The 14,545-nt window shown below is 38.8% G+C and overlaps 1 protein-coding gene across 1 annotated transcript; it reads left to right on the forward strand.

Annotated features, from left to right (window-relative positions):
* Positions 1-8,657: 8,657 nt before the first annotated feature.
* LOC100765150 (putative vomeronasal receptor-like protein 4) lies at positions 8,658-13,861 on the forward strand. Its single transcript, XM_027429749.1, is given in 3 exon segments — positions 8,658-9,525; positions 9,528-9,571; positions 13,763-13,861. Coding segments are annotated over 3 exon segments (1,011 nt in total).
* Positions 13,862-14,545: the final 684 nt, after the last annotated feature.

The raw sequence follows: 14,545 nt of genomic DNA on the forward strand, positions 1-14,545 counted from the left end.
ACTTTATGCATTTTTAATCTCTTAAAATGCAAAAGTGAAATTGAGGTTTATGCTTTAAAATGCTATTATTGACAAATTACATCACTTTTTAAGGCAAAGAAAAAATTTAAATCCATTTATGAAGGGATTATAAGAACAACTTGATGGTCTTGACATAACATTTGTGATCATAATTATTATGCTCAACACTGCATACAGAAACAACAGTACTGTTTTGTCAAGTACAAAATCTTTCTTCAAAATTTGAACCAAGGCTGCTGTAAGCTTTTGATATGCAGTGACAAAGGACAATTAAAACCAAACCACAGGATGTTTTATCAGTAATTTCTTCACAGAAAACTGTTCAGACAAACGGCAGATGTTACTATAAAGTGATATCATACCATCCATAGTGGCACACATCGTGTGGAATAAACTGAACTCACCAGACACCATCAACTCTCATGTGTCCACTGTCTCTCTGCCAACCTCCTGGCCTTCCGTTGGTACTGAGGACCTTGTGTCAGGCTGAGGTGACACAGTGAGCATTGGAAGTAAATGTTACCTAGACCATAAGTTGCAAATGTGAGAAGCCCCAGAAATGGAAGGCAGGATGCGTCCCCTGGTCCAAATTCTCACTTTAAGCATGTTCCCCAGAAGATAACTTTGGTCACAGACTGTCTTGAAATATGCTATTCAAAGTTTAAAAGTTTGTTTTGCTGAGATCATATTGAAGATAAAGTAAAATTTAACTATTAGAAGGAAGCCAATGAATTTGAGTATAATCATAGCATTAGATGCTGGGTGGAACATAGAACATTAAGAGATTCAGTTCAGCCTGGAGAACTCAACTTAAAAAAAGTCTCTGGACTTCAGATCTGACACCATTAAAATTTGTGTCAAAGAAAGAACTTGTTGGTTAGAGCTATTTGGAAAATCTTCTAGGAAAATAATAATCCTCCCAAATTCTAAGGTGTCGCGTCTATCTGGACCAGCAAGAAGGACACGACCACGACTCTTCTTCAAGCAGTGTATTCAGGAACCTTGTACATCAGCTTCTCCTTCTACCTCTACCTCAGCTTCTCCTCAGCTTCTCTCTCTGCTTCTTCTATATCTCCCAGCCCCTAGCAAGCCCTTAAAAGCAGCTCATTCCCCAATTAGCTCACGCCACCTGGCGATCCAGGATAGGTCACAGAAGGAGGAGGCACACCAGATCCACTAAGAGCTTCCAAATAAGGCTTGTTTACAGCTAAGCTCGGTCTCCCTGGCATCCAGCCTGGTGCCATCTTGGGGCTGTGGCTTCCCACACTAAGGCCTAGCCTAACTGAAAGACACAGAAATTATTATGACAGGGAAGAGAGAACGGGAAAGAAAAGTCACAGGACACGATGGATGCTTTCCCATGTCTGCTCTTCACTATACAGACAGCTTCTCTTCAGGTCTTCATTGTCTGAATGCCTCCATCCTGTCAGACCCTGTTTGCCACACTGCCGACCCACATCCTATCACAAGCAACATGTTGTGTGTTGGCTTCCTAGAAAAGGAAAAGAGATACTTGCCAGGTGCGTTCCTTTCCTTCCTCTGTTCAGCCAGTCTGTCTCACCCTTTCAGCATATTTCTCCACATGAAATGCAAAAGGCTATGACTCTATCTGAGAGCAGGCTCGGTGGATAAAGCACTTGCTTCACAGGGACCATGGCTGAAATTTGGATGCTCAGAATCCATGTAAAAGCTGACAGGCATAGCAGCCACCTGTGATGGTAGAGATCTATGGGACCTCTAAGAGTGGAGCCAGTGTTTATCCTTAGTGCACATATGGAGTTTGGGAGCCCATTCCCTACGGACAGATGCTATTGCAACCCAGATTCTTACCCTGATATCTGACTCCTGAATTTTTATTAATAAAGAGTAAGTAGGTTTGAATGCTTCACCTCAAACAACAATATCAACTGGAAACTAAGTGTTTAAACCACAAGACTCCAGGGGACATCTCATTTAGACCATCACAGCTCTGTTCAATTCAGATCATCTTTCGTGTGCCTGGTATCTTACTGCCTGTCTAGCAACCTTAAAATTTCTGCTTCAGGCTTTCTTTTAGATATCACAGAAAATTTTTGAGAATTTCCTTTTCAATAAGCTCAAAGCACAGGATTTATCAATAGACATTTTCCTCTCTTCTTTTGCTTTTATTGCCTAATATTTATCTATGTGTCTAGATGTGTTTTCATCAGTTTCTGGAAAATACATGAAATTGGGCTAGGTACTAATCTAAGAGTATGGCAGAATATCACTAGGCATCATTAAATTGACATTTCTTTCTCTTGTCATGTTTGGTTCTACCCTAGGTCTTGTAAGACCCTCAGAAAGCTGAGGCTTCCAGAATCTTAGCCCAGGACCTCGGCCACCCCAATCACAGAATGGAGGCGAAAGCTTGATGCAAATTGCATGAGGCTTTATTGTAGTTTAACGAGCTAACCCCATGTTAGCTCGGGTCTTTGACCCACCCACCATGGCGGATGGCTAGCAAAGACAGTTCGAAGCCGCTGCGTACAGATCTTTATAGGGCAGTGTAAGGGGAGTGTCTAGGGGTATGCACAGGCTCAGGATTGGCATGCCTCCAGGCTTGGAGGGCTTGCCCTGTGTTGATTGGTCAACTGGTTGTTATGGCCCATAGGCCCTCCCAGGATGGTTGCTATGCTTTGGGCATCATTGCTGTGCACTTGTCCGTAAAGCACACCCAGGGTCGTAAAGCATAGCGCCACCAGCTAACTTCTGATTGTCTCCTTGTCACGAGGCAGGCATCTGACTTTCTAGTGTCTAGGACAAGGTCATAGAAGCACGTGTTAGGCCGTTATGGCTGCCAAAAGGGAAGCTGGTCCCTTCAGTCTCTGGGTCATCCAGCCTGTGGGTCCTGGTGATCAAGGCAGTGTCACGGTTCTGCTTACTCTCTTGGCAAGGGCTTCAGGCTAGACTACTCATTGGTTGACTATGTTTTCAAACACTAGGCCACCCTTAACCCAGCCCATCCAACTGGCAGGACAATGTATAGGTGGAAGGTTATGTGTCTGGGTGGACATTTTCTTAATTTTAGCAAAAGTGCTGTTAATTTTTTGATGAGAACCTGAAGCCACTGTCAAGTAAGCATAGAGTCTATCAGGAATGTTTTGGAAGCAGTTATGATACAGGATACCTGGGGGAATCAAAATGTTTTTCTTCTTTTAAATTGTATATTATCATTATTATTTTATTTTATTCACAATGACTGGGATCAGCTAATCCACATAGGCAGATATGGCCTGGGAACAACAACTCACACATGGGAAACCCAGAGCTCAGCTGTTTCTACTCCATTCTTTTCCTGGAATTAGGGAAGTGAACTTTCCCACTTGATGGTACCACTTTCTAACAAGCTCAAGGTCAGAACTGCCTTCCCTCAGATGACATGATAATTATGGGTGTAGGGGGAGATGAGCTGATGACATTTCTTCCTTATAACTACTTCTTGGGGCCTCATTCTACATGGATGTTGATCAAAGGCCCAGCTAGGTGAGTGTTTGCTTTTCTATTCATTAATAGTGAAAGCTGTAAGTAGACCAGAGAGAAGTGAATCAAGATATCTGTAAAAAAATGATTAGAGAATTCAATGCTTAGAATTTTACTTTTGAGCCATTGCTGTATCACAAGTAAACACAATAGACAACAACTGTGTTAGTCTTCCATTCATTTCACAAAATACATGAAATAATTTATTGGGTGAAAAACAGAGAACCCACATTTATTCACCTGCAGGAGTACATTGATAATACTAAATTACATCAAAATTATATTTTGCATTTTGTCATGTTATTACTTTTCTTAAGTTAACTGACTATGCATTTATTGTTATAAAATTTAAACCAGAAATATACAACCAATATTAAGAAATTTAGTGTTTATCGGTAATTTTCTGTTATGTTAAGGTTGCATATACTTAGGAATTCTCAGGAAAGTTTACACTAGTTTTAAATAGTAAAACATAAGATATTCTTAATATTGTATAAATAAGTCTGTAAAAATTCACACATATTTGTTTATTCTATTACAGTGATTTCTAGTAAAGTTAATATTTTCTGGGTATTTAAATATACCTGGATATCTCAACTCACTTATTTATTAAATCCTTGTAAATTATGCATACAAGAATGTAAACTGGAAAAATTTCAGTTGGATATTGGATATTTTTATTAAAAGAATGTTAAGGTTAACATTTCAAGTTTTCTAAGTTGGATTTTGTAACATTGGTTGAAGCCAGTCTAAAGTATGGGTTGAGAAATCCCCCACCCCCAACAAACATACATACCAAAATTAAAGTGGAAATCAGATAAAATAAATTAAGAAATTGTTGTTTTATTAAATGGAACAAACTTTGCTAATAAATGTTTATTAAGTCACTGAACACAGAGCATCCAAACCATGAAAATAAAAAACAAAAGAAGCATGAGTTTATGTTTGCAATCATTACAGAGTTTTCAGTTTGTTTTGAGTTATTCACATTAAAAGTCTGCACTGGTGCTCTAGGCAAGACCCTTGTGGATCTGATCCAGTCAGCCTGGAAACAGAAATACACTCTCCATTTTCCTTAATGTTCATATTTCATGAACACATTTTATATAACTTTATATAACTCTCAGTTTTTCATTCACATGCTGTACACTTACTTATGTTAGCAGCCTAAGTACACAATATGCTATTGATCTATTCTTAGACCCAGTAGTCCAGTCATCACACACACACATACACACACACACACACACACACACACACACACACACACACACACACACACACACTTCCCGTGAACATTTTCATATCTTTCCCAGACTTACACCATGTGACATGTGATCAAGCTCTGGGTCTGACTGCTTCCCACAGTCTCTGCAGTGACAGACCCTTCTGCTGCTGCTGCTGCTACTTCATCTCAGGGGACCTGGCTCATAACTGTGAGATTGTAACATTCAGTGTTTGTGTGCTGCCAGCTGTGCCTGTGCTAAACTCAACTTCCACAGAATCATTTATACATAGAGATTATTTGAGAGTATCAGCCAATTGCTATGAAATAATAACATAAGTAAACACTATTTATGCTTGCTGACATTATGTATTTCATAAAGATTTCATGGAAGTAATTTGAGTGGCTAAGGTCTTGAGCTTCCTGAGATTCCTGAGGACTTAGTAATGTGGACAGTGCCTTAGCCAACACCATGTATCCTGTCATCTGGAAGTCCCATAATTGCTCTGTGTTGTCTCTGAGCAGTCATTCTGATTTTTGATCATCATTAACTAAATATGGTAAAACTTAAAATGAAAATGATACTTTTATTAATATATTTGTATGTTCAAGTTTTTATTATCTCCACAAAGCAGAATACAAGACCATCATAAACTCATAAAACAAGACTGTCCCAAATCAAATGTTGTGATAATAAATGTATAAATTGATTATTCTTGGAGGAATATAGAGCTATGTAGGCACTAAGCAGCTCTTGGTTTCTATCATTGTCCATATCTTCAGACAGCTGCCTGCAGACTACTTGTTCTTTAGGTTTGGGTCAATTTAATAGTGATGGCTTCTCCATACTATGAATATTTATGGGTACACTTTGGGTTTTAGCACTTACAAATAAATTTAACAACTTTAATGTGAAAACACTAAGCACTGAAATTTATTTTTTTCAAATAAATCAAATAAACTTTCTCAGTGCATGTATATATATATTAACAACTTAGTTTGTATCAATGGTAGCTATGTTCTTTTCTGGTTCGGTCTCAGCTGGGTTTAGCTCCAGAGAAAGATGCCACTTGATAAATTAAGAGAAGAATCACTTTCTGTAAGTCAAGATATTTACAAATCAACACATATAAAATATACTGTTTCTAAGGAAATATGATTTTAGATTACGACCATTTACCTTATAATATCATCCTTTTATATTACTTGTAATACAGGTGTATATTGATATATAGTTAATGTATAATTATGAAAATTATTTTACAAATATGGTTTGTCCATTTGCAATTTTAAAATTTGAACTGGACTCCCCTTCTTTCAGTTTGGAGACCAAGGCTGAATTAAGTATTATCCTGCAGCTTTTATTTATTTAAGATTTATTTATTTTATTTTCCATATATGAGTGTATTGCCTGCATATATGTCTGTGTGCCTCCTGCACACCTGGGTGCAAAAGCTCACTGGATCTCCGAAAACTAAAGTTACAAGTGGTTCTGAGGCACTATGCCATTCCTGGGAATCTAATCCCAGTCCTTTGCAGGAGTAACTCAAGCATCAACCACTGAGCTATCGCTCCACCTTGTATCCTGGAGATTAAAACAAAAACCAAATCGAACACCACTCTGGAGGGAGAATCAGATGTTTGGCTCTGGCAATTGAGATGAATCTATACCTATTCTAGATCAAGATATTTTTCCGTATTATCTTTCTAAAATTCTTTTTTCACATTTTTTATTTAAATTAGAAATGAGATTGTTTTACATGTCAATCCCAGTTCCCTCTCCCTCCCTTCCTCTCCTGCCCCCTACCTATCTCCTATTCCATACATTTTTTGCTCCTCAGGGAGGGCTAGGCTTTTCATGGGAGATCTTCAGAGTCTGTCATATCATTTGGAATAGGGCCTAGGCCCTCCCCCATGTGTCTAGCCAGAGGAAGTATCTCTCTATGTAGAATGGGCTCCCAAAGTCCACTCATATGCTTGGAATAAGTACTGACCTACCACCAGAGGCCTCATAGATTTTGGAGGTCTCCTCACTGACACCCATGTTCATGGGGTCTGGATCAGTCCTATGCTGGTTTCCCAGCTATCAGTCTTGTGGTCCATGAGCAACCCCTTGTTCAAGTCAGCTGTTTCTGTGGGTTTCACTAGCCTGGTCTTAGATCAAGTTATTTTTAAAGCAAATATAATGAAAATATAAAGTGTGTGAATTATGTTGTCATATCCATGGGTGCATTAAAGGGTGGCCTCATACACTAACTTCTGCATTATTTCTATACACAAATGTGTGCATCCATCTATATGTGTGGAATATACAAGTCAACTTGACAATATAATTGGACACTCTTTTTCTCACAAGAATCTGAGAAAGTGTGGTAGTTTTCTATTTCTTTATCACAAAGATGCTTTGGAAGTACTGAAGTATAGTAATCAAAAAAATAATGGTATTGGTATCCCGGCCAATAATGAGCACCAAAGGTAAGATACTTGATTGAAATTATAAAAAAACTATCTATGTGGTGATGACCTCTAACAAAACTGGGGACCTTGTTTTCCACTGCAGGGAAGGATCTCTTTTAAAGGCAGAAATTCCAAAACGGGATCACTATATGGTCATCTTCAGCAAGTTGATGTTTGTCACAATGTGTTGAAAATAGTGTTTGTTTTTGTGTCACATGTTCTCTCTCGTTGGATTCCCTATCTGCACATCTTCTGATGTGAGTATGTACCCTGTAGTGACTACAGATACCAGAGCAAACCGGGACCATGGCCAGGATTGGAGTGGTGTGCAGAGTGTTCCAGAGGAGAATAGGAGGGTTCAAGTGATCTCATCAGGGAAAAGGGAAACAGAGATGCCTGGGGTGGTGGAGGACAGAGGGAAAGTAGAGGAAGATATAGTGAAATAGAAAGATACAATGAATCTATTAGGAAAACTGGATAATGGAGGAATCTTTTGTAAGGTGACAGGAGATAAATACAGAAGAAGGTAAATGAAATAACAATATGGATTCCTGAAAAGTCATAGGGCAAAAAGAGAAAAATCATAAGGAATCATACTATTAATGATTTAATCAGTACCCCAAAATAAAAGAAAAGAAAAACCCAGTGTTTTTCTTGATAGCTGGGAGCTAGTTCTTTAAACCTAAATTGGAGAGTTCCAGAAGGTGATTAATGGGAACTAAAGTGGGAGACATCTAGGATCGTTTATAACCATGGTTAATGGATATACAATTAATAGGGTGTGGAAAGTGCAATAATGGTCTCAAATTGTATGTATGACTTAATTCTCAATTCTGGGGATGCAAGACTTAATAGAAAAAGGAACATATGAATTGAAATAGATATTTTGCTAATTAAAATAGTGGGGATATCATTAATTATCACTGTGATTCAAATAGAATCAAAACATCGATAGTTGCAAAATAGAGCATATTAAAATTATGGAACATGAGAAAGAATCACCTCCCTATTTGGGGGTTTTGTGTATATTTTCAAGATCAACATAAGTTGTAAAATGTGATTATAATTCTGTGTTAGTCACTACTGTTTAGGTGTTAACTATTAAATGAGGCAATGTAAATCAATAATATCAGGTTTTGAAGGCCTGACACCTAGATGCAATTCAGGCACACAAAGTGTGCATTCTGTACAGGATATAATTGCAAATGCCTTTTCTATTTCTAGTATGCTGTAGACATAGTTCCATAAATGGAGAAGTATACATAAATGTAGACTATGATATCCAGTACGGAGTATCAAAAGTTAAAGATACAGATTCATCAAGAATAAGTAGGTAAAGCAGAGTAATATAGACAAACTGACCTTTGAATCACAAGGTTGATGCATACTCTTATTTTTCAGATATATAAAATATGCTTTTACTATGATGTTAAGATGAATACACTTTCCACATATGTTTGCAATAAACTACATACTTTATTTCCAAGCTGGACTTGGAGTCCTGGCCAATATGTTTCTCCTTTTTTTCTACACTTTCATAATCCTAGTTCATAGATCTAAGCCCCTGGACCTGATATCCTGTCAACTGCCCTTCATCCACACAGTACTGGTTCTCACTGGAGGGGATACTTGGCTTACAGATGTATTTGAGTCACTGAACATTGAGAATGACTTCAAATGTAAGACAACTTTTTACATGAACAGAGTGATGAGAGGCCTTTCCATCTGCACCACCTCCCTCCTGAGTGTGTTCCAGGCTGTCACTATCAGTCCCAGTACCTCTTTGCTGGCAAAATATAAATATAAACTAAAAAAGTACATGATCTATGCTTTTTTCTATATGTGGTTTTTCAACTTGTCATTCAGTAGCAACCAGATTTTCTATGTTGGGGCTTTTACCAATGTGAGTGAGACCAACCAGATGAAGGTCACCAAATATTGCTCACTCTTCCCCATTAACTACATCATCAGGGTGCTGATTTTAACTGCAACAACCTCTAGAGATGTGTTTCTTGTAGGAGTTATGCTGACCTCAAGTTCATACATGGTGATTATCTTGTTCAGACATCAGAGGCAATGCAAATATCTTCACAGCCTCAGCCACTTGAAAGCATCTCCTGAGAAAAGGGCTACCCAGACCATCTTGCTTCTGGTAGTTGTCTTTGTGGTCATGTACTGGGTGGACATCATCATCTCATCCACTGCAGTCCTGTTATGGACGTACCACCCAGTCATCCTGACTGTTCAGAAGTTTGTGATGAATGTCTATCCCACAATTACTCCTTTGGTACAAATCAGTTCTGATAACAGAATAATCAATATGCTGATAAACTTGTGCTCAAACTGCCACCAGGATTTTTTAAAAGTGTAATTTTTCTTTTCTTTAAAAAAATCTATTTCTTTAAGTGTATGCGTGTTGTGCCAGCATGTATGCATGTGTATATTCCTGGTGCCCACAGAGGCCTGAAGTGGTCATTGGATCCCCTGGAACTAGAATTACATATGGCTGTAGGACGTATGCTGGTGCAAGTAGCAAAGTAAGATTCTTCATAATCAAAATTGGTACTATAACACATACACATTGTTTTATACATTGTGCAGTCAGTAGTATGGAGTTCTTCAGGTTCATTGTACAACAAGTTGATAATTTCAGAGGGATTCCATTACTCTCTCCTTTTTATTTCAAACATAAATATTCTCTTGATCATGAGATTATTCAAGGAAGCTTCTAGCTGACAGTAACTTTTTAAGCTTTTTATTAAAAATATTTTAATTTTCTCTAAATAAACAAAAATAGTTTAAATATCCTATTGAAGCTTTAATTCTGTTTCCTAATTATAATTTACATGGATCCATAAAATTTATGTTTTGCATTTTTACCACAGTTACTTAATGAGTCTTACATGAAAACTTTATGTGCCTGATTTTTTGTACTTCATATCATCTGCATTTATTGAAATGTTATCAATAACAAAAAATCATTTATATGCAAGTACATGTTGTGCATGGTGGTTTTTGTGATGTGTGTACACATGAGTGTGTGCACAGATGAAGCATGTGTGAGCATGGATATCGAAGACCAGGAGACAACCTTGGTTCTTGTTCTTCAGAAGCTATTCACCTTGTGTTTTGCCAGAGTATTTCTCACTGTAACCTGGAGCTCACCAAACAGGCCAAGATGGTAGCCCCAGGGATTCGCTTGTCTTTCCCTCTCCACCTTTGGGATTACAAGTATGCATCGCTATACCACTTTAAAATATTTTTATTGAAAACAGTTTTTTTTTTTTCATACAAGATATCTGGATTAGAGTTTCCTATCCCCCATCCATCCAAATTACTTCACATTTGACCTCCTATCTGAATACTCACCTTTTTTCGTCCTTAGAAAACAAATAGATTTTTAAGTATCTATATAGATTTAGAATAAGGAAAGTCAAAAACAAACTGGTATAGGACAAACAAAGAGGAGAAATTAGACAAAGAAAAAGCACAAGAACACATAAAGATGTAGAGGCACACAAGTCACACAGAAATCTCACAAAAATCAGAGGCCCTAGTATATAAAACTATATAGGCAAAGGACCTATAAGGTAGAATTGAGACAAAAAGAAACTCAACATTATCTGACAAAGAACCTTCAAAGATTCCATTGAGTTTGTTTTGTGTTTGCCATCTACTGCTGGGCAAGGGGCCCACCCTTTAGAGTGTTTTCTCTCCCCCGTGACACCCCCTTGAAGTAAACTAATTTTTCACTTGGAAGTGGCTATCAAATGAGATAGCTGTGTTAAGGACAAAACATAACCTGGCCGAGTGCCTTTAACTGAGTGGGAGAAGAACCACAAGCCAGGAGGTCAGGCACTATTAGGGTGAGCAAATATATGGTGGGCTATGGAACAGAGTTTGGAAGGGAAAGTGAGAGGGGGAGGCAGGAAGGGGGATTATTTCCTGTTAGTAGAGTATATTTGAAGAGGTGAAAGTGTTGAGAAGCAGGCAGAGGTGAGTAGCCTGGCTGCCAACTGAGGCCATGGTGATGTCTGGGCCTGGGCTTCTGCCAAGACCCATGTCTCTGTTGAAGGTCCTGTTGTTGCCAGGGTCTGTATTGATTTGCATGCTTCCTGATACCACCAAAGGACATGGCTGCATAGAGCTGGCCCCGCCCCTTACTGGCAGCAACACTCAGAAGAGCTGGTCCTAGCCCACTCCTTGGAAGCACAATAGAGCTGAACCTATATGATGGGGACACTGGCAAACTGGCCCTGATGGTATGAGAGTGGAAGAGCTGGTCCTGTCCCCCTTGTCTGCAATGTGATGGTATGGGTGACAAAAAGATTTCCTCCCCAGTTTGCCCCTCGGCACCTGTGACAGGTGGAAGAGGGGACCCAGCTCCTTACCCTCTGGAGAGCTGGCCTGTGCTGTGCCTGGGGAACATAGTAGAGCTGGTTCTGGTGGTGTAGGTGTGGGTGAGCCAGCCCTGAGGGTATGAAAACAGGAGCTAGGAAAATTAGCCCTACACTTTTCTCCTTGCTGCATGGGGTGAACCAGCCAGGACATTGGTGGAGAGTTCACCTTGAGGGTGATGATGAAGAGAACCTGGCAGGCTGACCAACCCAGCTACCACCCAGGCTCAATCCATGGCTAGGTTTTGGGCCCCACCCCCAAATCTGGCCCATCTATAAACTAATGAAGCAGGGGAATAGGCCTGTCCTGCAGTCAAAGCTGCAGGAACTCCAAACACAGGACAACAGGAAATTCAAGAGGTTTTCCAGTGAGGGCCCAATAACTACAGTATACCAGAAAGTAAGGCCTCAAACCTGATCGATGACTCTCTGCAGGGAACACACGCAACTAAACACAGGGACAAAAGAGTATATTGTGTGACTCACTGTGTCACACTACAGCTTCCATGATGAGAGTTTTTCTTTCTCCTAAATTTTATCATATTTTATTGGGGAGGGGGACATTGCAAAGGCAGAGGGTAGATAAGAAGGTGTGGGGAGATGAATGGGACCAAGATGCATGATGTAAAAACCACAAAGAATAAATACAAAGTTCAAAAATCCTGTAGGAGGCAATTTGGAGGATTCTTCCAAAAATGTGTCCCAATGACTAATATGTGTAATTTTGATCCTCCTCCCCCAAATGGAGGTGTCTTCTGGATTAGTGGTGGGGTGTGTGTCATATTCTGCTATTAGCTCTGGGGCACTAACTGGTACAGACTTGTTTAGATACTATGCATGCTGCTCATTTTCAGAATTTACAGTTTATATTTGTGTCAGTGGTTGTGTTAAGAAGACCCTGTTTTCTGATGTCCTCCATCTCCTCAGGCTCTTACATTCTTTCCTCTTTAACAGAGTTTCCTGAGCCCTGAAAAAACCGATTTGATGCAGATATTCTGCACAGGGCTGAGTGTTCATAGTCTCTCACTCTGCATATTTTCTGGCTGTGGGTCTCAGTGGTTATTCCCCTTTGCTGTTGGAGGCAGCTTCTCTAACGGTGGCTGATCTGTGAGTACAGCAGAATAATAGCGTGGGATCATGTTATTGCTATGTTCCTTTAACAGAACAAGTATTTGATTTGCCAATACATCCCTAGGCTATCTAGTCTCAGGTTCTTAGTCATGTAGTCAGCATCAGCTATGGGTTCCATGGAGTGGACCTTAAATCAAATCAAATATTGACTGGTTACTCCCACAATATTAATGCCTCTGTTGCACCAGTGTATATTGCAGGCAGATCACCTTTGTGGATTTAAGAGTTTGTAGTGGGTTCTTGTTTATGCTTCTCCTTTGGTAGTGTTCAGAGTTCCTTCCCATACTATGAACACCAGTTAGTAAGACTAAAGGCCATAGATAGTCACATGTTCTGAGTCTCCAAGATCAATGAAATGTGTATGTGTTATTTTCAGCAATAGAACCTTATTATCAGTGGGAAAGCAACTAATAGACTTGGAAATAGCCTGGGTTGTTTAGGGGTTTCCGTGGGACCCCTTCAGCCAACAGCACAATTATAGGCAGCCCATTCCCAATTCTGGAATTTTCATGTAATGATGAGTGATGTCCAGTTGGGGATCCATCCTCCATGTTATTTTATTTTGATTGGTAACACACACACACACACACACACACACACACACACACACACACTAACTTCTACTGTGTTATATTTCCATAATGCCTCAAATGTTCTTATTTTAGCTGCTCCTCCATACATAACCTTCTATGCCTCCTTTTCCTTCCTCTTCCCATTTGTTCTCCCCATTCCAGCATCCCCATCCATCTATAACTATCTAGTCTATTTCCCTTTCCTATGGAGATCCATCAGTCTCATCAAGTCCCTTACTCTCCATCTAACTTCTGTGCTTATATGGACTGAAGCTTTTTTAAAAAAATCAATTACTCAATAGCTAAAATACACATAAAAATGAATATGTACCAACTTAAAAAACTAACAAATACTTTTCCTTTGATCAGAGATATCCTGCCAAAAATGGAAGTTCCCTCTTTAGGAAATTCCCTCTTTAGGAAATTCCCTCAAAAGCATTTTGCTTTTCTCTTTCCAGAAGAATAAAGGCACCCAACCAAGAAATCTAAAGACAATTGTACAAATGAAACATCTGAAGAAAAAGGATAAATCATCCAGAGATAACGTCCCAAGATAAAGAGTAAATTGTCCTGATGGTATAACACATTTTCAGCAAGGTAAAATTTCGTAAACCTTCGTAAATGTTTGTTTCTGCTATTCTCTACAGACATATAAGGCAAAGGGCTGTTTTGTAGTCCCAGTTCCATTAAAATTTAAAGCTAGTTTTGGAGTTGGAGAAAATATCTCTTTTTTGCTAACCCAAGCATGCTTGTTGAAGTAAAACCCCAAATCTCTGTCTGATGTCAAAACAGCCGTCTAGTACTGGAAAAAGAAAAACCTAAGTTAAGGGACTATACTCTTGCCATTAATCTCATAAACCTTTACTTACATTTTGACTCTTTAAAACTTTTCCTAAGGTATAAGTATCTCAATTTTAAAATAAATCTAAAATTTTATAAGATCAATATATATTAATTAAATATCAATACATATTTAAACTTTATGTTGTAATATTATTGAATATATAGAATGCTAACTAATTCTAAAAAAAGCTTCATCCCACTCTCTGTCTATATTTTGGGCTTGTGTCTGAATCAGGTAACTAGGAATTAAATTTGTGTACCCTGAATGGACTTAAGAAATTATGGTCCTTTAACCTCTCCTTGATCTGTTCATATGACATTTAAAATTTTTAAGTTTTCTGCAGTGAACTGTGACAATGCCCAACAGTAACTTTGAAGTCTCCAAAACGATGATGAGG

The sequence above is a fragment of the Cricetulus griseus genome, chromosome 8 (assembly GCF_003668045.3).
Source record: "Cricetulus griseus strain 17A/GY chromosome 8, alternate assembly CriGri-PICRH-1.0, whole genome shotgun sequence".
In the NCBI taxonomy this organism is placed as follows: Eukaryota; Metazoa; Chordata; class Mammalia; order Rodentia; family Cricetidae; genus Cricetulus; species Cricetulus griseus.